Source organism: Arachis stenosperma, chromosome 5 (genome assembly GCF_014773155.1).
Source record: "Arachis stenosperma cultivar V10309 chromosome 5, arast.V10309.gnm1.PFL2, whole genome shotgun sequence".
In the NCBI taxonomy this organism is placed as follows: Eukaryota; Viridiplantae; Streptophyta; class Magnoliopsida; order Fabales; family Fabaceae; genus Arachis; species Arachis stenosperma.
In genome coordinates this window covers 114,179,769-114,205,456 of record NC_080381.1, presented here as the reverse complement: position 1 = coordinate 114,205,456, position 25,688 = coordinate 114,179,769, and the positions used below count along the sequence as shown (strand labels likewise).

Below are 25,688 nucleotides of genomic sequence, written 5' to 3'. Positions count from 1 at the left end.
AAATATTTAATAATAAAAAAATATTAGTTAAAAATTATTAAAATTTATTATTTTTTATTTTATTTAATACATTCTATAATAAATAAATATTAAATAAAATAAATTTGAGCTATTTTTTTCTAGCATTATCAATTTCTTCTTTTTTTTTTCATGTGCTTGCTATATTAGTTTTTTTGTAATGACGTCGATAACAAAAATATTTTATTTGTAAAATATTTCTGTATAGTGTATACTAAGTTAATACATATATATCTTTTATACTATATATTAATAGAAAGTAAAATTAAATCATATAAAACGAGTTTCATATTCAATCTAATAATAGAGGAATAGTATAATTTATTTTAATGCATTCTCGGTATAAAATAGTTATATATAATTATATAATATCATATAGCAAAAATATTTATATTTTATATTAATTGTGTAAATAATAATAAAAAATGAATATAATTAGATATACTATTCTTATATACACTATTATTAGGACAATTTACATAAATAAATTGTTTGTCTCTCAAATTTACGTAATTTTATTGTTTTTAATATGAAGACGTAAATATATTGTTTTATATATCTATAGAAATCGCTATTGGAGTAGCGGTTTACCGAAACACATAATCTGCTATAACCAGCAACAGATTACATGTGAATAGGAAACACAAACCGCTAGAGACTGTCGCAGTTTCTATTTGTTGATGCTTGACCATAAACCACTATTGTCAATAGCGATTTATATGTATCGGGACACGTGCCTAAACCGCTGGAGGCAGTAACGGTTTATTTTGAGTATATATTTTGTTACGGTCTGGCCCAAGCCACATACGGGTCGACCCGACCCATTGAGAACCCGACCCGAGCGGTCGAGTTCTCCGCGCTCGCCACGATACCTAGACACGCGTCCTCGCCATCCCTCCAATACAGCTGTGAGAAAGCTTCGAGAAAAATGGGCCCGTCCCCACAGGGCCCACCTCTGACACGGTATAAATGGGGAAGGACCTGCCCTTCCCCCCAAGGTACGTCACATATCCTACCTAACCTATTCCTCGCCTGTACACTAACTGACTAGAGTGTCGGAGTGTCTTTGCAGGTGACCCCCCTCCATCTTTCCACAACGAGAGTTTGGCTACTCGGAAGATCCGGTCCCGGCATATCCGCTTGAGACGAGGCAACCCTGTCACCTCAAACCTCCACCCGAACCGTCCGGTAACCATTTTACCAAACATTGGCGCCGTCTGTGGGGACTTGTTCGCCCTCATGAAGGTTGTGCCGGGCTTTGGAGACCAAGGCCGAGCAGCCGGCGCAGAGGGGGCAGCCTCTGTCACTTCACTTGGAGGGCGACGAAGGTCCCCCGGCAACGCATCGAACCACACACAAGGACGCGAGAGACGCGGCCTTTCGGAGGAACTGGCGGTGACAGCGCCAGAATAATGCAGGAGCTACGCCACAGAGTCCAGAATCTGGAGCGATAACTAGCCGATCAGGAGCACGATCGACGAACCACCGATCCCAGTTACTCCTCGTCCCCAGAGAGCCGGGAGAGAGATTCCCACCGGAGTCGCCCCTGGCACGCCTCCGCTTCCCGAACGGAAGCGGAAAGCACCCGAGAAGATTCTCCCATCCCGAGAAGACGGAACGACACAATCATCTACTCCCGAGGCAAGGAAACGCGCCACACGGGACAAGATCGCGAAGACGGAGAATGGAGGCCTGTGAGGACACGGCAACCCGTGATAATGGGCGCCACCCCATTCCATCGGTCCATCGTTGAGGTCCGGTTGCCGAAGCACTTCGACAAACCAACGGACATGAGGTACGATGGAACCCAAGACCCTCTGGAACACCTCATGGCTTTCGAGGCTAGAATGAATCTGGAGGGAGTAGGAGACGAGGTGAGGTGCCTGGCCTTCCCGGTCACCCTGGCCGGACCTGCGATCCGATGGTTTAACGGCCTCCCGCAAGGATCCATCTACGGGTTTTTGGACATCAGTCGTGCCTTCTTGGCTCAATTCACAACACTAATAGCAAAGGCAAAACACCCGATCAACCTGCTCGGGATAACCTAAAGGCCCGGGGAGCCGACCAAAAAATACCTGGACCGCTTCAACAACGAATGCTTAGAAACTGATGGCCTAACCGACTCGGTGGCCAGCCTCTGTCTGACGAATGGCCTCCTGAACGAGGACTTTCAAAAACACCTCACCACGAAACCAGTTTGGACGATGCACGAAATCTAAACGGTGGCTAAGGAATACATAAATGATGAGGAAGTCAGCCAGGTCGTGGCTGCCAATAAACGGCACTACGGCTACAATCAACCGAGGCAACAGGGTAACAGAGAGAGACAGAAAGAACAAGCCAAAGAGGGAGGGCCGAGCAAGGCAACCAAACCGTTTCCCCGGATCGGAAGTTCGCCAACTACACTCCACTCACTCTCCCCATCATGGAAGTTTACCAGCAAATAGCCGAAAAAGGGATCTTGTCGAAGCTCTGACCACTCAAGGACCGTACGGGGGGAAACAAGAGCCTCTACTGTGACTACCACAAGGGCTACGGACATCAAACACAGGACTGCTTTGACCTGAGGGATGCATTAGAGCAAGCCATAAGGGACGGTAAACTCTCTGAATTCTCCCATCTTATAAGGGAGCCGAGGAGGCGACATCGCGACCAAGACGAGGAAGGCAAGTCCCGGTCGGCAAAGTGACGACAAGAGCCAGAAGACAAAGACCATGGTCTCACCATGATAAACGTAGTAACTGCCAAAAACACCGCACCACGGTCAAGATCGGCGCACAAGAAAGACGCCAAGATCCTGGCGGTCTCCTCCGCGCCAATGCGAAGCTCTAAGAAGCCCCTATCTATCTCCTTCGGCCCGGAAGATCAGTGGTTCGACGAGGCCCCTGAAAATCCACCCATGGTCATCACGGCCAGGGTGGGAATAGGCCTCGTAAAACGGATCCTTGTTGACACGGGGGCGGATTCGAACATTATGTTCCGCAACGTATTCGACGCACTGAGATTAAAGGATGCCGACCTATCGACTCATCAGCACGGGGTCATCGGGTTAGGCGACCACTTCATCAAGCCAGATGGAATAATATCTTTGCCGATCTCCGTGGGACAGGTCCAAGGCCGAAGATCGGCAATGGCTGAGTTCGTGGTTCTCCGAAACTCCACGGCCTACAACATCATTTTGGGGAGGAAGACGATTAACGATATTGAAGCAATAATCAACACAAAGCTACTAGTCATGAAGGTTGTTACCGACGACGGATCTATAGGCTCCATAAGGGGAGACCTAGAAACGGCGGTCGCTTGCGACAACGCCAACCTCTCCCTAAGGAAAAAATCCAAAGAGGCGTCAGGGGTGTTCCTGGATGACTTGGACGCCAGGGTTGACGACAAGCCTAGACTGGAACCGGAGGGGGACCTGGAGAAGTTTAGGGTCGGTGACACGGAGGACAAGTTCACGTTTATCAATAGAAACCTCCCGCAAGAGCTGAAGGAACCCTTGGTAGAAATGATCAGGACCAATGGGGACTTGTTCACCTGGACACCGGCCGACATGCCGGGCATAGACCCCAAGGTCATGTCACATCACCTAGCCGTCAAAGCGGAAGCCCGCCCGGTGGCTCAGAGGAGGAGAAAGATGTCGCGCAAAAGGGCGGAGGAGGTGGCCAGGCAGACGGCCAGCCTCCTTGAAGCAGGCTTCATACGGGAACTAGACTACTCGACCTGGCTCTCGAACGTAGTTCTAGTAAAAAAGCACAACGGCAAATGGAGAATGTGCGTAGACTACTCCAACCTCAACAAGGCATGCCCTAAGGACTGCTTCCCCCTCCCCAACATAGATGCGCTTGTCGACGCGGCGCCGGGCTACCGGTATCTGAGCTTCATGGATGCCTACTCCGGCTACAACCAGATACCGATGCACCGACCCGACGAGGCTAAAACAGCATTTATAATGCCAGGAGGAACCTTCTGCTATAGGGTAATGCCGTTCGGCCTAAAAAACGCGGGAGCAACATACCAAAGACTGATGAATAAAATATTTGGCGACCTCATGGGCAAGATAGTGGAAGTTTATGTAGATGACATCCTCGCAAAGACTGCGCGACCCGATGACCTTCTGAGTGACCTGAAAAGTGTATTCGCATCTCTCCGACAACACGGCATGAGGCTCAATCCCCTCAAATATGCCTTCGCCATGGAAGTTGGAAAGTTCCTAGGATTCATGATAACCCAAAGAGGGGTAGAAGCTAACCCGGAGAAATGCCAAGCGATACTCCAGATGAAGAGCCCGGGTTGTATCAAGGACGTCCAGAGATTGACAGGGCGACTGACCTCGTTATCCTGTTTTCTCGGAGCTTCGGCAATAAAGGCCCTGCCTTTCTTTAACCTCATGAAGAAAGGGATAGCATTCGAATGGACGCCCGCGTGCGAGGAAGCCTTTAGACACTTCAAGGAAATCCTGGCGGCACCCCCCGTGCTCAGAAAACTGAAGGCCGGGGAGCCACTATACCTATACCTCACCATAACAGGAGAAACCCTGGCCGCGATTCTAGTACGAGAAGAAGGAAGAGCTCAGCAGCCAGTCTATTTCGTGAGCAGAGCCCTACAAGGGGTGGAACTGAGGTACAGCAAACTGGAAAAGCTAGCTCTGGCACTCTTGACCACTTCGAGGAGGTTAAAACAATACTTCCAAGGCCACCAGATCATCGTGAGGACGGACCAAAGAATCCGGCAAGTACTCCAGAAACCCGATTTGGTGGGAAGAATGATGACTTGGTCCATCGAACTCTCCCAATACGACATACGGTACGAGCCTCGACAAGCGATAAAGGCGCAAGCAATGGCAGATTTCCTGGTAGAAGTAACGGGAGAACCAACCGAAGAGACGGGCACACGGTGGAGGCTCCACGTGGATGAGGCCTCTAATCAGACGTCCGGGGGCGCCGAAATCATCCTAGAGAACCCGGCGGGGGTCGTGTATGAGCAGTCAATCAAGTTTGAATTCCCCGTTTCGAACAACCAAGCCCCTCATGGTTGGACCCCATCACCGACTTCTTAGAAAACGACAAACTTCCCGACAACGAAAAGGATCCTAAGAAACTGAGAAGGGAAGCAACCAGGTATGCGATCATCCAGGGTCAATTGTTCAGGAAAGGATTCAACCAGCCCCTGCTGAAATGTCTGCGGCTATCACATAGGAGGCAAAGCCCTGGCAAGAAAATTAATCCGGGCTGGATACTATTGGCCGTCAATGATGGCTGACTCAAAAGAATTCGTTAGGAAGTGTGTCAGATGCCAAGAAAATACCAATTTCCACAAAGCACCGGCCTCCGAGCTAAGCTTGTTAACGTCTTCCCGACCATTTTCGCAATGGGGAGTCGATCTCCTGGGGCCCTTCCTGGTTGGTCCCGGACAAGTCAAGTACCTCACAGTCGCCATTGACTACTACACCAAATGGATAGAAGCCGAGCCGCTGGCCAGCATATCCTCGTCCAATTGCAGGAAGTTCATATGGAGGCAAGTCATAACGCGGTTTGGTATCCCGGATGTCGTTATCTCGGACAACGAAACACATTTCACCGACAAAAAATTCACGGAGTTCCTCACCGGCCTGGGCATAAAACAGAGGTTCTCCTCGGTGGAACACCCCCAGACAAATGGACAGGTTGAGTCTGCAAACAAGATCATACTGCTAGGGCTTAAGAAGCGGCTGGATAATAAAAAAGGCGCTTGGGCCGACGAGCTCGCCTCGGTCCTCTGGTCCTACCGTACAACCGAGCAGTCTTCCACTAGGGAGACCCTCTTTCGACTAACGTATGGGTTAGATGCGGTAATACCTGTGGAAATCGGGGAACCAAGCCCACGACTACTTTTAAAGGGAGTAGAGGAAGCTGTGGAGAAGGATCTAATAGATGAAACCAGGGAGACGGCCCACTTGACGGAAATAGCACTAAAGCAAAGAATGGCCCTGCGCTACAACGGCAAAGCACTCAAAAGGAAGTTTAAAGCAAACGACCTCGTCCTAAGGCGCAACGACATCGGCTTACCGACCCCGGGAGAAGGCAAGCTGGCAGCAAACTAGGAAGGGCCCTACAGAATTAAGGAGGTGATCGAAAAGGGCGCATACAAATTGGAAAAGCTCAATGGCAAGGAGATCCCGAGGACATGGAACGCCGATAACTTAAGAAGGTTTTACTCCTAAATCGTTTACTTTGTAACAACACCTCAATACCTTTGCTACAACGATAAGACTTACTTGATTACCAATTGTTATGCTTGCCATATCTTTCTATCTTGTGTTTACTTTCTTTTTTGAGCAATCACTGTGCAAACGAGGATACACGGTCCCGGGACTGATCACCCCGGGACCCCCTAGGCCAAGGACGTAGCAAACGGCCATAATAAAAAATAACGCGACCTCAAAGAAATGCCGACGTAACGATAAAGGCGGGTAAACCAGCAAACATTGAAACGAGACCAACATAGTAAGCAAGCGTACGTAAATACAAAACAACAAACCCACTAACGGTTTTGATACGAACACAGTTCTACAAAAGTTCAAAAGTTACAAAAATCACTTCTTCGGCATGTCGACAACCTTCCCATCCTTGATGGTTTTGAAGACTCCAATTGCCGACACATCGAAATCAGGAGCAATAACCTTCACTTGAGCTTTGAGGGCCTCTTCGGTCATGAAAATTGCATTCTTGCCTTGCTCCTTAACCTCCTTGTGTTTTTTCTTGAATGCATCGGCCTCGTCCCGAGCGGTCTTGGCGGCCGCAACTGCGTCGTCACGATCTTTCTTCAATGTGGCCGCCCGATTTTGAGCGGCGCTCAACTGGCTCTTCAGGGTCATCTCTTGCTCCATCAGACAGGACACAGACGCATCAGCAATTTTTAACTTCTCTTCGGCAAACGCAGTCTTCTTCTCAGTGGCCTCGAGCTTATTCCCCGCCTCCGCCAGCTGCCCTTGGAGCGTTTCAACTTGAGCTTTAAGCTTGTTGTTGGCTGCGGTCGCAGTCTCGAGCTTCCGACGAAGCGAGGCCATACCCAAAAGCTCGAACTCAGCCTTCCGGGCTATGACCGCGCTACAAAGGAGGGTACGATACATCCATCGTGCCTGCCCGGAGAGGTCGGTACCATGGAAATGTTCCTCCGTGCCAGGAAGCAATTGAGCATCTATGAACGACCCGGCATCAAAGTTCCTTCCCATGACGGTAAGGACCCCTTCGGGACTAGACTGCGACCTCTGTCTCTTGGGGGTGGGGATGACGAACAACTCCTCGTCCTCCTCCCAACGAGTCGAAGACGAGTGCCCATGAACGGCCACTTCCTGGAAAATAGGGGACGCGGATGTCGGAGTGGCAACCTTCGTGGACGCGGCAACATCGGGAGGCGTGGGTGCCGTCTGGGCCGCCTCGCCCTCAGGAACCGTCACCGATTGTCCCCTGGCCTCTTCGCTATCATCCTCCTGAAGGAAGGTATGGAACAAATTCTCCATGCCGGTCACTTCGGTAGACAGTCCCACTACAAACAAGAAATGAACAAATTAGCAAATTTGCAATCAACAAAGGAAGGCAAAAATAAACAATCATGCAAACAACTACACGACAAAGGCAACTCACGAATATAATCTCGGGTGGCCTCTCGGCTACCCATTAGGAGATGAGGATTCACATTATTTCTCCCAAGAACTGCCCACAGTATGTCGGCTATCTTCCGATCTACAGCCGACATCCCTTTGTAAGTAACCTTGATAAAAGGATTGGACCCCGCCCCGAAGCTCCAGTACGTCGGGATGAGGCGCTCCTTTTCCAATGACAACCAAAAAGGGTGGCGACCCTTAACCGGCCGAACTTTAAAATACTTGTCCTTGAACCCATGATAAGAGTCCTCGAACAAGCCGAAAATCCTCCGACCTTGGGCAGACCGGAAGGACATGAACCCTTTTTTATCTTTCCCTTCCTTCGAAGGGTTCGTAAGATTAAAAAAGTATAAGAAGACGTCGACAGAGATCGGCAGCTCCAAGTACTCGCACACCATCTCGAAGCAGCGGATCGAAGCCCAACTGTTCGGATGCAGCTGTGATGGCGCCACCGAGATCCGGTTAAGAAGGCCCATCTGGAAGGGAGAGAAAGGGATGCGAACCCCTACTTGGGTGAACATGGCCTTGTAAAACCAGATCCAGTCGGCAACCCGGGGGGCGTTGAAGTTAATCTCATACAGCCGCTCATGAGGAGCAGGGACATAAACGTCGTAATTAGCCTCCTCATCGGTACCCCCACACAGGTACTCGGCCTGACGGAATTCCGTGAGCTCATCCTCACCCATCTGGTTAGGGGAGTCCCTAAGATCGGAAACAAACCAAGCATACGGGTCGTAACCCGCAGCGGAAGTAGAAGCCCGACCAACGACACGAGGCATACCTACAGTGGGGGCACCGCTCGGTTAGTCCATGAGGTCGGAAGCCCGGAAAAACCTGAAAACCCACACATCATCTATCCTACAACCCAAACTAAGTATAGCTAAAGGGGAGACCAAATAAGACCAAGTCCAGAATGGTAACCCCCCATGACACACCACATTCGATAGAAAGAAAATACATCTATTCACAGAAATAAAACAACAACAACAGATACCTACAACGAACATGCAGAAAACCATTGAGGCAGAAGGAAAATGGTGATTACCTGGATTATTAGGAAAATTCGGAAAGGAACGAGACACGCTAGAATCCTAAAAAGAACTTCTGGACGATGGATAATGCAGAAAAAAGGAGGAACAAAGACGATCAGGGGGAACAAGAATGGAAGAGAAAAATGTGAAACTGTTTAAAAACTGCCTTAGGGAGAGCGCGAAAAGGCCTGGGAGCAAAATAGTCTTTACACGCGGGGTTTATCAACCCATTATGAGCATTCAATGCCCCATGCGAGAAACGAGGCGACGAATGAACGCCCCGAATTACGAACAGGCACGCACGCGAGTGGCGCGTCTCCCACACGAATGACCGACCTAGCAACTATGAATAAGAGACAACCCGCCACCAACAGCCCATGCGGTTGATTGCCGGCGCGTGGGGGGCACTGTTACGGTCTGGCCCAAGCCACATACGGGTCGACCCGACCCATTGAGAACCCGACCCGAGCGGTCAAGTTCTCCGCGCTCGCCACGATACCTGGACACGCGTCCTCGCCATCCCTCCAATACAGCTGTGAGGAAGCTTCAAGGAAAATGGGCCCGTCCCCACAGGGCCCACCTCTGACATGGTATAAATGGGGAAGGACCTGCCCTTCCCCCCAAGGTACGTCACATATCCTACCTAACCTATTCCTCGCATGTACACTAACTGACTAGAGCATCGGAGTGTCTTTGCAGGTGACCCCCCTCCATCTTTCCACAACGAGAGTTCGGCTACTCGGAAGATCTGGTCCCGGCACATCCGCTTGAGACGAGGCAACCCTGTCACCTCAAACCCCACCCGAACCATCCGGTAACCGTTTTACCGAACATATTTTTTGCAAGCATATGATTTATATAGATAAAAAATAAAGTAATTTTTAAAGAAAAAATGTGTACTTTAGTGAATTTTTCACTAAAATAAATTATTTTATCATTCATGAGTTTTAGAAGGGATGAAGATAAAAAAAGATTAGTCTTAGTTTATATATTTTAGTACTCTGTGCTCACTCTTTAATTTGTTATTTAATCTCATTTTAATAATAAATACAAATAAAAAATTATTACAGACATATTTATATTTTTTATTTTATTCATCAAAATTATGATGCTATCACTATTATTTATCCAATTAATCAACTATAAAATATAAATAGTTTTTATTTTTTAAAATCTTAGAAGATATAAATGCAATTACCTTTTGAGTTATATGGCTAAGATTTAAAGATGATTTTTTAAATACATTAATTGGTAAAATTTTATATTCGTATGGGTTATTTTTATAAATTAAAAAAAATAAAATTACTAATATCTATCAGAATAATTATACCTCTCTATCAACATAGATTTAATAAATATATAAAAATTTGTATTTTAAAATTTAAAATTAATTTTATTTTAATTTTTTTAAATATTTAAATAAAATATAATTTTAACAAAAGGCTTCTACAATTACAAAAAATATATATTATTTGGTCTTGGTGTATAAATTTTAAAAGAGATGAGAAACAAAAAAAATTAATTTTGGTTTATATAATTTAATACTTTGAGTACTGTATTTTTTATTTGTAATTTGGTCTCACTTTTAATAATAAATACAAATAAAAAATTTTATTACATGTATATTTATATTTTTTAAATTATACTGTGAAATGATAAATTAAATTTTTTTATTTATGATATTATTTAAATAGTATATACCATTAATTATTTGTTTTGTAATTATTTTTTTAGATAAATATTAGTTTTACTATTTGTTTTCATACTCAACGTAAACCGCTGCTGCCTCCAGCGGTTTACGCACGTGTCCCAGTACACATAAATCGCTACTGTCAGTAGCGGTTTATGGCCAAACATCAACAAACAAAAACCGCGACAGCATCTAGCGATTTTTGTGTTTCCCTATTCACATGTAATCCGCTGCTGGCTATAGCGGATTATGTGTTTCGATAAATCGCTACTGGCAGTAGCGATTTCTATAAATATAAGAAACAATGTATTTGCGTCTATATTTGAAACAATGCAATTGCGTAAATTTGAGGAGCAAACAATTTATTTATGTAAATTGGCCCCTACTCTTATGATTCTTTGGATTTTATAATATAAATGAAAATAAAGAGTAAAGTATCGTTTTTGTCCCCAACGTTTGGAGTAAGTCCCAAAATTGTCCCTAACATTTCAAAATTGACTCAATGTTGTCCTACTGTTAGAGATCCGTTAATAGAATTGACGGCAGGATAAAATTGAGACGATTTTGAAATGTTATGGACTTAAATAGAACGAAAATGTTGGGGCCAAAAATGATACATAGAAATAAATTTTAATTTTATCCTTCAATAATATCATTTTTTTACTATACATAGTATTTAATTATTTTTTAATCCCATCTAAGTAAATTACACTTAATCATATTACTTTCATTTTAAATAAATTATTTTTTTTATAATTTTACTCTTAAAGATTTTTAGTTATCATGAAATGTTTGTAGAATGACTAGTATATAAATTTGTAAAAAAAAAATAATATATATACAATAAAATATAAATTATACCTTTTGTCTGTAATGTATCAAAATTCTTTAAAATTATAAAAAATAAATTTATTTAAAATGAAAGTAATGTGATTAAGTGTAATTTATTTAGATATAATTAAAAAATAATTGAATACTATGTACAGTAAAAAAATTAATATTATTGAAAGATAAAATTAAATCAAAATTTATCTTTATGTATCGTTTTTGTCCCTAACATTTTCGTTCTATTTAAGTCCCAAACGTTTCAAAATCGTCTCAATTTTGTCCCGCTGTCAATTCTGTTAACGGATTCCTAACGGCAGGACAACATTGAGTTAATTTTGAAACGTTAGGGACTTAAATAGGACGATTAAAATGTTGGGGACAATTTTAGGACTTACCCCAAACGTTAGGGACAAAAACGATACTTTACTCGAAAATAAAAGAAATCTTGTGAAAATTATGAAAAAGTAAAAGAGTTGAAAGCAATTGAAAGAAAGAGAGAGCAGAGATTAATTTCTGAGATGAGTAATATTGATCTAAAATTGTTGCAGAGCGATCCTTTGTTTACACTAAAGGTTCTATATTTATAGTGATAGCATGCCCTATATAACTTTACTAGTGTCTATATTCTCTACACCCCCTCCCCTCAAACTAAGGGTGGGATTTGATTGCACCCTTAGTTTGTCCATGAACACAGTAAATGAGGGAGCTGATAATGGTTTCGTCAAAATATCAGCGACTTGAGCATGAGAAGGTATGTGAACAATGTTTAGCAATCCTCTTTGAACATGATCACGAACGAACTGGAGATCAACCTCGAAGTGCTTGCTTCTGCTATGCATAACTGGGTTTGCAGCAAGAAGAACAGCACCTAAATTATCACAAAACAAAGTGGGAGCAGCTGAAGAAGTAACACGAATTTCTCGTAGAAGCTTTTGAATCCAAACTAACTCAGCTGCTGTGTCTGCCAAGCAACGGTACTCTGCCTCAGTAGATGAACGACTTACAGCTTTTTGCTTTTGGTTGCTCCAAAAAATTGGATTGCACCCAAGGTAAATACAGTAGCCACTTGTTGAATGTCGATCATCAAGGTCCGTGGCCCACTTGGCATCTGAAAAGGCAAGAAGACAAATATCAGAGGATTTAGAAAATTGAATACCATAATTAATCTTATCTGAAAGATAACGCAAAATGCGTTTGACTGCCTTCCAATGATGAATCATGGGTGAATGCATGAATTGGCTAACTTTGTTGACTGAATATGCAATTTCAGGATGAGTGAGAGTTGCATATTGAAGGCCTCCTACTATTGATCGATAGAGACTAGGATCATCAAAGAAATTTGAACCCTGCAGTGTTAGTTTTTCAGAAGAAAGCATAGGTGTGGGCATTGAATGTGACTTATCCATGGATGTCTTTTTAAGAAGATCACAAATATAGGTAGTTTGTGAGATATGTAAGTCTCCTAAAGGCAAAAAATTAAATTGCATGCCTAAAAAATAATGCAGTGTCCCTAAGTCCTTTAAAGAAAATATTTGATTCAATTGAAAGATAATAGACTCTATTTCAGATTTATCATTACCTGTGATGACTATGTCATCAACATAAGCAAGAAGAAAAAGAGTAGAAGAAGTTATAAAACGAACAAATAAGGAAGGATCAGATGAAGTATTTCGAAAACCAAACATGGATAGAGTACTGCACAGTTTAGAAAACTAGGCCCTAGGAGCCTGCTTGAGACCATAAATGGCCTTATCAAGTTTACATACTAAGTCAGAATCAGAATTGAAGAGGCCAGGAGGTGGTGCCATGTACACATTCTCAATTAGATCTCCATTGAGAAATGCGTTGTTAAAATCAAAATGCCTAACAGACCAACTTTTAGATAAAGCCAAAGATAAAATGACTCTAATCGTTGTTGGCCTAATGACCGGGCTAAAAATTTGAGAATAATCGATGCCCTCAATTTGATGGCATCCTTTGGCCACAAGGCGAGCCTTATATTTTTTAATAGAGTTATCAGGTCCACGCTTAATGGCAAACACCCATTTAGACCCAATAATGGTGGAATTGGGTGGTGGGTGGACTAAATGCCAAGTTTTATTTTTCATGAGAGCAGTATATTCCTCCTTCATGGCTTGAAGCCAACAAGAGGAGTGCATAGCTTGAGAAATTGTCCTGGGAACATTATTAACCAAGTCAAGATGATTAGAATGTGCAATAAGAGCCTTAGGCTTAGAGATACCAGACTTGAAACGAGTTACCATAGCATGAGTATTGTGAGAAGATGAAGATTCAATGATAGGTAACCTTGGAGGCTCAATTTCAGAACCAGAAATTGATACTGGTGCAAAATCTGTAGTAACCGTTTCAGAAGGTGATTGATTAATAGTTGATGAAGCATTGTTAGTTAAAGGAGGGAAATTTGTATTAGAGTTAGGAAGTAGAGTTGAAGTAGGTAGAGCTGAACTTTGGGTACAAGGTAACTGCGATGTAGGAGAATTTGAAACAGGAATCTGAGGTAACATCTCATGCTCATAAAAAGAGATTAGTGTTGAATTAGAGACAACATTCTTATGAAAAAATGAGGGAAAAAGAAAAATATTTTCATCAAAAATAACGTTACGTGCAATAACAACTGTACCATCTTGTTTTAAACATTTAAACCTTTTGAAAAAGGAGCATAACCAAGAAAAATGCATTGTTCAGACCTATAGTCTAATTTATGTTTATTAAAGGGTCTTAAGTTTGGATAACAAGCACACCCAAAAACCTTCAAAATAGAATAATCAGGGGGCTTGAAATGAAGAACCTCAAAGGGTGATTTCATATTAAGTATCTTGGTGGGCAATCGATTGATAAGAAAAGTAGCAGTCAAGAAGGCTTCCTCCCAATATTCCATTGACAAATGTGCAACAGCAAAAAGCGTAAGTCCCATTTCACAAATATGTCTATGCTTCCTCTCTACAACACCTTGTTGCTGGTGAGTATAAGGGCATGACAATCTATGAATGATGCCATTGATATTGAGAAATGTTTTGAATTTATTTGATAAGAATTCTTTAGCATTATCCGTTTGAATAGATTTAAGAATTTGACATGTCTGAGTTTTCATCATGGATTTGTATTGTTGTAAGATGGTAAACAATTGAGACTTGGTAGTTAATAAGTAAATACATGTGTATCTAGTAAAGGCATCTACAATACTCAAGTAATAACGAAAACCAAACGAGATATAGAAGGAGCAGGGCCCCAAACATCCAAGAAAACCAATTATAAGGGTGCAGTATAAGTGGTTTCAGAATAGGAAAAAGGTAAAGTATGCATTTTTTCTTTACAACATGCTTCACAAACAAAAGATGCTGAATCAACTGTATTAGAAAATGGAAGATTACACTTTTTAAGAACAGATTCAACAATAATTGAAGATAGATGGCCTAGGCATTTATGCAACAACTCCAAATTTGTCCTACAAGTGGCTAAAAAGGCATGAAAGTTTGAATTATCATAACATGGTTTTGGAATACAAAATTGATCAAACACATATATCCCATGTTTAAGTTGTCCTTGAAGGAGCACCTGCTTGGTATCCTGTGATTTAACCACACAATGAAATGGATGAAATTCAAAGAAGACATTATTGTCCAGACAGAATCTTGAAACACTAATTAAGTTTTTAGCTATTTGAGGAATATGCAAAAGATTCTTTAAAATGAAAACATGATTGTTGGATGAATTCTGAATATATGAATAACCAGATTTAGAGATAGGGAAACCTGAACCATTGGCAATGCATAATTGATCGGGTCCTGTGTAATCTAAGGGTGAAATCAAACTGGATGCGCCATTAGTGAGGTGGTGAGAGGCACCAGAATCAGGATACCAGGACATATCTGAATTTTGAGAAGAAGATGCAAGAAACGATTGTGCTTAATGAAATGAAGCTGGTGGAGGAGGTGGTTGATTGATTGATGGGAAGGAGTTTGACGAATTTGTAGTAGAAACTCCCTGAAAATTATGATCAAATCGAAAGAAGCATTGACGGGCGGTGTGTCCAATTCTACTACAAACCTGACAAATCTGCCTATTATTGAGTTGTCAAGAGCTTCTGCCTCCACGAGAGAATCTGCTACCTCTAGCACCCCTTCTACCTCCATAGGGACGATTAGAGTTTCTTGGATTTGGAAAATTTGTTTGAGCAAGATTTGCTTGAACCATTGTTAAAGAATTCTGTTTGAATTTTTCAATGGTATCTTCATGAGATACGAGGAGATTTGCACCCTCTCCCAAGCTAAACAATTCAGGTTTTAGTTTGGATGGGCTGATGCAGCTAGAATACTCTTCTGGCAGCCTTCACAAATAATCTCAATGTAATCTTCATGGCTAAGCTGAAAACCAATTGCTATTAACGAGTCTGCAATTTTCTTAATTTTTGACAAATACTCGGATATAGTAAGGTTCTTTTTCTTAGTGATCTTCAATTGATTCTTCAATTGCTTGATCTTTGTTTTAGTTGATTCTGCAGAATAGTCTTGAAGTTTCTGCCAAATCTCCAATGCTGATTTACAATGAACAATTCGATTCTTGAAGGAAGAATCAACAGATGCTAAGAACCAAGAACACATATTATAGTCTTGTTGCATCCATTCTGAATATATTGAAGAAATTTTACCAGCAGTCGTTGTTTCTTCAGATTCAAATTTAGCAGGCACCTTCCCTTCAATTATGTGATCTTTCAGATTCTGTCCTTTGATTGTGAAGAGTGCTTGTTGATGCCATGTAACAAAATTTGTTTCTTCAAGCTTATCCAAGATAGGTGCAAGAAAATTTTTTTGATTTGCTGAATTCATAGGTAAAGCCATGGATTAAACCAATGCTCTGGATACCATGTGAAAATTATGAAAAAGTGAAAGAGTTGAAAGCAATTGAAAGAAAGAGAGAGCTGAGATTAATTTCTGAGATGAGTAATATTGATCTAAAATTGTTACAGAGCGATCCTTTGTTTACACTAAAGGTTCTATATTTATAGTGATAGCATGCCCTATGTAACTTCACTAGTGTCTATATTCTCAACAAAGCTATAAAAAAAAGTGTTAAGGGATTTTAATAAATATAGAAGATATTAGAATATAAATAAATATTTTTTAATATAGAATACTTTAAAATAAAAGTGCAATATTTTATTTTTTAAAAAAATATAAAATATATAAATACATAAAAATATAAATATTTTTTATTCATTAAGACTAATTATTATGTTGTAAATTTTATAATGGTAAAAATTCATATTAAAATGTTATTTTTAATTATAATATATTAAATATAAAATAATTAAATTTTATTTTACATTTGACAAACACAATTCTGAATATTGAATAGTAAATAAGTTTGAGTAATTTATGCTCATAAATTATTTATGGTAGTTAGCTATTTAATTTTATTCATATATCATCAATTTAATCAGTTATACATATGACAAAAAGTTATATTATGCAATATATTTATTTATTATGAATTTCTTTTCATGCTCGTATAAAGCACAGATCCATACACTAATATTTAAAAAAATATGGTTTCTAACCACTTAACACGTAATTTATTTTTATAATATGTTAATTTTTAATTAGTTAATTTTTTTATTTAATCGCTAACTGCACTATTAATTTGAATTTTTTAAATTTAACAAAAGTTAATATTTAGGATCACTTTGTAATTAAGTTATTCTTTAAACGTATGCCCTTATTGTATAATTAAGTTTATTTTTTAAAACTTCTTCACCTCTTTTTTTTTTCATCTCTTGTTCCTCTATTTTTTATATCTTTAAAAATTGGATAATGATATATCTAATTACGTAAGGTTTCTACATCTAATTTTTTTAATTATTTTATTGTTAAACTATTGTTAAGATTACAAGTATGAAGAGTATAAAAAATTAGTCCCGCCTCGATAAATTAATTTGATGTCTTAAAATACCTGTTAATTTGATGTCTTAAAATTTTGAGTTGGGTGTAGCATTTTTTTCATTTTGATTCAATACTAAATAAAGCAAGTTTGAGCTGATTTTTTATTATTTTCTTAACATTACTGTCTTTTCGAATAATATCATTTTGATTCAACCTTCAAAATTCTTTTTTATTTTATTTGCCAAACAACGCAGCACAAATAATGATAAATTAAGATCTCTTTTAAGTCAAAATTAAAATCTCTTTTAAGATTCATTTATTTTACTAATTTGTACGGGCAAAATATTAATGACAAGTAGTTATTTTTAGCTTTGATTTTTTATTATCTCCTTAATATTATTGTTTTTTAAATCATATCATTTTAATTTAACCTTAAAAAATTTTTTTGTATTTTATTTTCCCAATAATGTAGCATAAATAATGATAAATTGATATCTCTTTTAAGATTCATTTACTTTATTATTTTATACAGACAAAACATTAATGACAAGTAGTTTTTTTAACTTAGGTTTTTTATTTTTTTTACACTAGTAGAATTTAATATTATTTTGGAATAAACTAAGTGTAATGAGTAATAATTATACATTTATGTTTGTAATTGCAAATGCAATTCAAGTACTCACATTTAGATCGATTTTTTTTATTCTATTTAGGTTTGTGATATATATTTTCAATCAATCAATTTGATTGGTTTGATATTTAATCCTATATATTGGAGATCTTGATTAAGAGAGAAACAAATAGAGCGACAAAAATGTAATACCATTGAAATTTTTCTAAACTTGAATGTTGAAATCTAATTTATTTTTTTTATTACATTTTGCGAGGCACACTACAAGCGTAAGACTCTATCCTCTATTGTTCCATCTTCATCTCCAATGCAAATGGCAACCCATAGCAATCAGATTCCTAAGGATCTTGTATGAAAAATTCTAGCAAAATTATCTGTTAAGTCTTTGAAGCGATTTAGTTGCGTGCATAAGTCTTGGCTAAATTTACTTGAGAATTCTGATTTCAAGAGCATATACTATGAGAATTTAAAATCTAAAACTGCTTATTCCTCGTCTCTCCTTCTATGGAGATATTTTCATGACGAAAGAAGTGATCGACACATCTATGAAAATGAAGTGTATTTGCTTTCTGGAGAAAGGTATGAAAACATGGTTACGTTAGTTTTGCCAAATCTGTTTGAAAAAATTGGTTTTGATAGAATTATAGACTGTGTTAATGGTATCATATGTCACTATAAAAAAGCTGGTCTTAATGTAAAAATAGGACTTTGGGACCCAAAAACCGACGAGCATAAAATTATTCCTCCAAGTATTATTACTAATGATCCCGACTTTGATGCAGAGGTAGAAATTCATGGGTTTGGTTATGATAATGTGAATGATGACTATAAAGTGATTCAACATATATGTTATTGTCATAATGAATTTTACCAATATGAGCCTGCTCTAGCAAATTGGCAAATTTATAGTCTAAAAAGTAATTGTTGGAAGAAACTTAATCTTGAAATGACTGAAAAAGGAGGTTTTGGTGAAGGTTATGTAACGTACTTAAATGGAGTATGCCACTGGCGGGGTGGAGATAAGAATGGAAAAGAGGTACTTGTGTCATTTAATCTCAGCACTGAAACGTTTCGAACCACATTGATTGGTTGGCAACAAAGTGATGATATTGATTGCCTTACCAGAACTTTGGTAGTGCTCAACGACTCTGTTGCTCTGATCTCCTCTTTTGATGAGAATAGTCATATTGAAATATCCATTTTAGGTGAAGTTGGTGTAAAAGAATCTTGGGTGAAGCTTTTCACAGTTGGACCCTTTCCATATATTTGGCATCCAATAGTAATGGGCAACAAATGTGATATAATATTTTTTATGGGAAATGAAAACCATGAATTGGCTTCCTTTGATGTTATTAGTGGCAAAGTAATTCACAATATTAGTATTAAAATAGATCTATTTGGTACATGGATTTATAAGAAAAACCTCCTCTCTTTCACTACAGGAATTAATTAATTTGTAAATATACAAATTCATATGTTATTCTTATATGTTATAATAATACAAATATATTAATAAGCATTTTTTAGGTTTGCTTGGATGAACTTTTAAGAAAATTTTTTTTTCGAATTATTTTTTTAAAGATTTTTAGAAAAATAAAAATAATTTTATATTTGGATATCTAATAAAAAAAATCTTTTTATTTATCAATTATGTTTGAATACAATAAAATAAAAATATTTTTTTATTTATTTATTATGTAAAAATAAAAAAAAAATTATTAAAAAATATCTTTTTATTAAAATTTAACGGGCCTAAACAAACACTTTCGTTGTGCATGTACATGTAATATTTTGTTCAAATTAAAGGTTCACTATTTGCTATTATTAATATATATTTATGTTTTTAGAATCAATAATTGATCCCTATTTTTCACACTAAGATAATAATAATAACTGGATACAAACAAATATTACAAGAGTATTTTAATAGAATATTTTTTTGTATAAAGTAGTATCCTGTCTGTATTTTTAGGACATGCGATACATCTGACTCTATTAATATTGAGACACAAGTGAACCTCAAATAATAATACATCACTCCAAAGTTTTATGCACACAAGTTAAAACTCAATCTGATCAATTTTAGTCTTTATTATATTGATATTGTCAATATAATTATAAGTTGTAGTTGCATCAGGACTTAATTCAGCATTTTTGAATACGTTCCAGATATCCAATTTATTTTTAAGAACAATGACCAATCTAAAATATTGAAATTGATTAAACTTAGCAAGCTACAAGTTTTATATTTGTTTCATTCATCTTTCCAAAATTGCCTATTGCGTGTTTTGTTATTTAGATTTGGCCAATCAATCGTAAATTGAGGTTCCAAATTCGTTATTTATGAGAATAAACTACAAAAATATTAATAATTAATTTATTAGATAATAAGATAAATAAAAACGAATAAAATCTAATTAATTAGCTTACTGGGCTTGCTCGAAATCAATTACCCGTGTATTATTATTATTAAAATTTTATCTAGCTACTTAATATACTAAAACTGGATTTTCTCTCAACTAATGAAAGTGAGGTGTTACTTCTTTATGAACCCATTTTCCCTCCAAAATGAATGCATTTAATGAATAATGCATAATTATATTAATTTAGGAAAATATCTTTATTATAATTATATGAAATCAATATTTAATGCATTATTAAACTACTTACCAATTATTAATCGAAAATATTTTTAATTATTTTAATGAATAATGCATAATTATACTAATTTAAAAATATCTTTATTATAATTATATAAAATAATATTTAATGCATTATTAAACTAATTATCAATCAAAAATATTTTTAAATATTTTAATTATATTCATTTTAATTATATTGATACTCTTCTAATTCTTATTCATTATCGAATAATTTTATTAGTGGCAAGTTGTTATCTTAATGGTAACCCATTTATATTGATAATAACAATAATAATTTTATTGGGATAAATATCAAATTCTATTCCTAATATAAAAATATAAAATTTAATTCCTTCCATTTTTATTTTACCACTATAAAAGACCATGTATGCTAGAAGAAAATATCATTTGTTTACCAGTTACTCTTTTATTAGATAGCTTTTACAACAATTCTCTTTCTTCATATGAAGCGTCGTTGTAAGAAGGCAACTATCGTGGACACAAACCACCACACTCTCCAACTCCCGTGCTCATCATTCGGAGCTATATATGCTATGTTATCCATGAAGTATTTATAAACCATAGTGTTATCATGTATGCATAAATAAAAATTGTTTCGTATTTAAATTTAAGTCATTTACCTGTTTGTGGTATATTGTAGTGTGAAATTACTTTTAATTTGTGTTGTGTAATGATATTATACTCTAATATAAGCTTTTACTTTAGAACTGTATTATGATTTTATCTCATCGTTTTTTCTTAGATATCAAGTTGACGTATTTATCAACTAATGGAAGTGAGGTGTCGATTCCTCATGAATCCATTTTTCCGCCAAAATGAATGCACTATTTTCTCTTATAAGTTTATTTTATAAAAATATCTTTATTATAATTATACTATAATTAGCATTTAAGTAATAATGCATAATTATACTAATTTAAGAAACTATCTTTATTTTTAGAAAGTACTATTCTTATGTAATGAAAATACTATTTTCTCTTATAAAATTATTTTTAGAAAAATATCTTTATTATAATTATATTACAATTAACATTTAATGAATAATGCATGATTATACTAATTTAAGAAAATATATTTATTTTTAGAAAGTAAGCACTATTCTCTCTTCTAAAATTATTTTTAGAAAAATATCTTTATTATAATTATATTACTATTATCATTTAATGAATAATGCATGATTATACTAATTTAGAAAAATATCTTTATTATAATTATATAAAATAATCTACTTAATATACTAAATTATATTTTTCCCCGACTAATGAAAGTAAAGTGTCAATTCCTCATAAATTTATTTTCTTTTCAAAATAAAAGTGCTATTCTCGCTTTTAAATTTATTTTAAAAAATATCTTTATTAGAATTATATTACAATCAGTATTAAATTTATAATGCATAATTATACTAATTTAAAAATATCTTAGTTATAATTATATAAAAAATTAAATATAAATTTATAATTCTAATTACTATAAATATAATACTAACGTTCATAGTAGTAAATTGATATTGCAATAATTAATTTTTATAATTATTTTTATACTACTAAAGGTTATATATAGTGTTTCTTTGTGGTTAGTGAGTCTAAATATATGAATCAAAGCATTTTTTTAATCTGTTATTCTTCTTTGATTGGACAATTGTTTCTAAAGAACTTTGTAGGTCAAATTCAAGTCACATCCCCTCTATGTTTTCTATTTTTGTTCGAAAATATTCAAAGTGAAGCATATAATGAGATTGAATTTCCTCAATTTAGGTTCAGTTTTGAAAAATCTGTGCATTCAAAGATTGGTACTATATTTAAATTTTCTTCTCTTAAGCTTTTTATATTAAAAATAATTTTATAATATATTGTGATTTTTTTTTAGAAACTACCAGCCTTCTGGTGCATTAATACGATACCATTGAGAAGAACAAAAGTCAATTTAACTTGACAATTTAAAAAAAAGATAGTCTGAATTTGTACGAATTCTAAGTGTTCGATCTTATGATGTTATTTCAGTTGGTTGTTACGAGAATGACTCTAATCTATATGTATCTAAGGATTAGAGTAGATTAAATATTATTTAAATAATTTAGTTCTAATATTGGTAATTGATTAAATTAGTTTTAGAGAAATTTAAATTGTTTTTTCAATTTATATATTATGACTATTTTTTTGTATATGTTATTTTTAAACTTTTTAATATGATTTTTTTTTGTTTTTTTTTTATATATGTATCACTTTTTTTTGTATTTTAGATTAGTAATGCAATTATTAAGAGAAATATAATTCATCAATAAATTAGAACAATTAAAACTTTAATTGTATTGTGTGGACTGTAAGACCCAAAACTTTTGAAAAGTCTTATTATGATCAAGTCTCAAATCATATAGCTATTTATAGCCTTAATTTCAGAGATTATTTTATTAAAGATAATTAAGGCAAGTTTTGATTTATTGAATTTGAGACGAGTTATGATTATTATCCAATTTTATAATTATTGGGTTATTTTCTATATTTAAATTATAAAGTTGATAGTTATGAAATAATAAGGATTTTGTATGATTTGGATTAAATAATTAATATTTCAAATATTAATACGTTACTTTGGAAGATAAAGGGTTTAATTATATTATTTCTAATTATTTTGATTTGGGCATTTTACGAAAAATAATTTGTATGATTGATGAGCAAGTAGTATTTTTATACACTATTATTGTTGGATTAGAACTCATTTCTAATTACTATATTATTTCCAATTTTATGTGAAATTACCATAATGCACTTAACCCTAATTTTTGAAAATAAAACCCTAACCCTAAAACCCTACCCGGTTACCCGTTGCTCCCCATTCCCCAGCTGCAGCTGAAACCTTTCCTTGTTCCTAATTCAGCAGCAGCCGCTGGCCCCTTTCTTTCCCCCAAAAACTGCAGCAAACACACACCAAAACCCTTCAATGGAAACAGAACAGAGAGAGAGAAGGCTGAGTCGCGGCGGGGGAGAGGAGAAGTGAGCTCGCCGTCGCGCCACCACGCCACCACCTCACGCCTTGCCACTGGGCCTCACGCCTCGCCGCCGTCATCTTCGCGAGAATGAAGGAAGCTCTTGCTGCCACTGCTGCTCGTATAACCGACGCCGTCGCGGGTTAGAACTCAGGCGTGAGAGAAGGTCGCGAAGAAGGAGGGAACTGCGCCGCTCAGCCGCAGTCTGAGAAGCCTGGGTCGCCGTTCTGCCTCGCCATCGCCACTGAAGCCGCACCCAACCCAGCTGCGCCGCTGTCCCTGCGCCGTCACAGAGCAGATCTGAGGCGAGGGAGAACCGGTCCGCCATTGAGCTGCCGGGTTAGGAAAGGGGTTCATGCCGCCGGAATTTCCCTGCAGCCGCCGCTGAGGCCAGGGTGCTATGGTGGCTGCTAACCGAGTCGCCGTTGATGATTGGGTGAGGCTATGATGATTCTGAGTTGCCGTGTCACTGCCAAAGTAAGGAAACTCACTGGAATAGCATCACCGGAGCTGATGCCGCTGCCTGGGTCGCTGCGGTACGAGCTGCCGTTGATAGAGCTCCTATGTTCAGTGATTTTTGTGAGTTCCGGCTTTGCGGTAAGGGTGTTAAATTTGTGGTTTCTGTCATTTTGGGTTTCGATAAGATTTTGATGCTGCGCGGTGTTTTATAGTTGATCCACCGGAGCTTCTGGCCGCCGCCGGAACTGTTGCTGGGCCGGTTCGAAATCGCAGCTGCCTCATTGTGTTATTTCGGTAAGAAACTATGTTTCGAACAATCTCGCGTTAGTATTTGGTTGTGTTTGGTAACGTGAGATTGAGTCCTGATTATTATGTTACGATTAGTGTTGCCTTGGTTATTGCGAAAGTGGCTGGGAGCTGAGGTTTTGGTTGCCGTCGGTTCGGGCTGAGGCGGAAAGGACTCTGTGAGGCGTTTGAGTTATGGATTTGCGCTTTGAGGTAGGGGCGCTTTCCAAAAACTATGTTTTATGTATTGGAATTATTACATATGGATACTGATGTGAGATATTGTGTATTTAGTGATTGTATCTGCCTTATGTATTACTTGATTAATTCGAATGATTATGGATGTTGATTTGGCTGAATTGTTGTGCGGCTTGTGAAATGTAATGTTTGAAGTTGATTCTTTAAAGATTTGAAATCTGAGTTTAATCCGTTGAGGATTGGTTTGATTTGAGTAAATTATTTTGATGATTTGAAAGGTCGAATGTACCTTTGAATTTAGCCTGGTTTATTTTAATTGATTTGGTTTTGGACCAGTGTTTTGGTTATTGAACCGTTTCTTTAAAGCTTTGGAAATGAGTTATATCGATTAATATTGAGTTGATTTTGAAATGATATCCTTGAGATACGCCACTGAGGCGATTGTTGGATTTAGCTTGCTTTAAATTGATTTCTGGTTTTGAGCTGTTGAAAAGGAATGAGAAATGGTTTAGTTGGGACCCGAACCGGGTGGCAAAAGTCCAAGTTTTAGGGGAGGTGCTGCCGAAATTTCTACAAAATCCTACACTTGTTTGTAAGGTTATTTAAAAAGGGTTGGATTTGAGAAATTGTATTATTTGATTTATTAAAAGGATATTTATGTTTTCAAGCTTAATTTATTTGATGAGCCTTATACGTTGAGTTCGGCTTATTTAGAATTGAACTATTTCTACCGTTTGAATCACTGAAGGAAAGAATGATGCTTTAATATTGGTTTCAATATAAAACGGAGTTTTTAGTGATTTTTAAAGGAACCTAGACTTTTGATTGAGTAATCAAGTTTGAGGCATTTTGGAAGAGTTGAAAAAAATGGGTTCCAAAAAGAAATCTGAAAGTGGTTTGATTCAAATGAACCGGTTCCGTTTCAAATGAGTTGATTTTTGGACCGGGTTGGAACTTGTGATTTTGCATGATCGGTTTTATGATAAATTCAGTTTTATTTACTTGAACCAAGGATTTATGATTTTAAGAGTTTCAATGAATTTTAAGGAATTTATATAAGTTGACCTTCCCTAAAGACTTAGGACTCTGCCGAGAAACTTTTGTTATAAAAATCCCATTGTTGGATGGGTGATTTTGAATGCTTTGAAATAAATCCTTAACTTGCCATGGTTTTGGAAGTTTTGGAAAGAGAATGCCGAGAGTGGCTTTGTTTTAAAAAGGGAATTCACTTTGAGTAAAATTTGGCTTATGAGCCTGAGATGATTTGAGAAATGAGATCCTTTAAAGCCAAGGCTGAAAAGAGTTGAAATTTGATTTCAAAGTGAAATGGCTTGAGAAAAGTGATTTATGGCTTAAATGC

The 25,688-nt window shown here is 37.2% G+C and overlaps 1 protein-coding gene across 1 annotated transcript; it reads left to right on the top strand.

Moving 5' to 3' along the window:
- The first annotated feature begins 18,329 nt into the window (after nt 1-18,329).
- Nucleotides 18,330-23,480, top strand: LOC130981121 (F-box/kelch-repeat protein At3g06240-like). Its single transcript, XM_057904744.1, has 2 exons — nt 18,330-19,103; nt 23,244-23,480. Exons 1-2 carry the CDS (start codon nt 18,330-18,332, stop codon nt 23,478-23,480), a joined length of 1,011 nt encoding a protein of 336 aa, XP_057760727.1.
- The last annotated feature ends 2,208 nt before the right edge of the window (nt 23,481-25,688 follow it).

Excerpts from the sequence above, each read along its gene's own strand:
- LOC130981121 (XM_057904744.1), top strand. The coding sequence starts at position 18,330 with ATGGTTACGTTAGTTTTGCCAAATCTGTTTGAAAAAATTGGTTTTGAT. Across the intron at positions 19,104-23,243 it reads TTGATGTTATTAGTGGCAAA|CTGCAGCTGAAACCTTTCCT; the intron begins GTAATTCACAAT and ends CCCATTCCCCAG.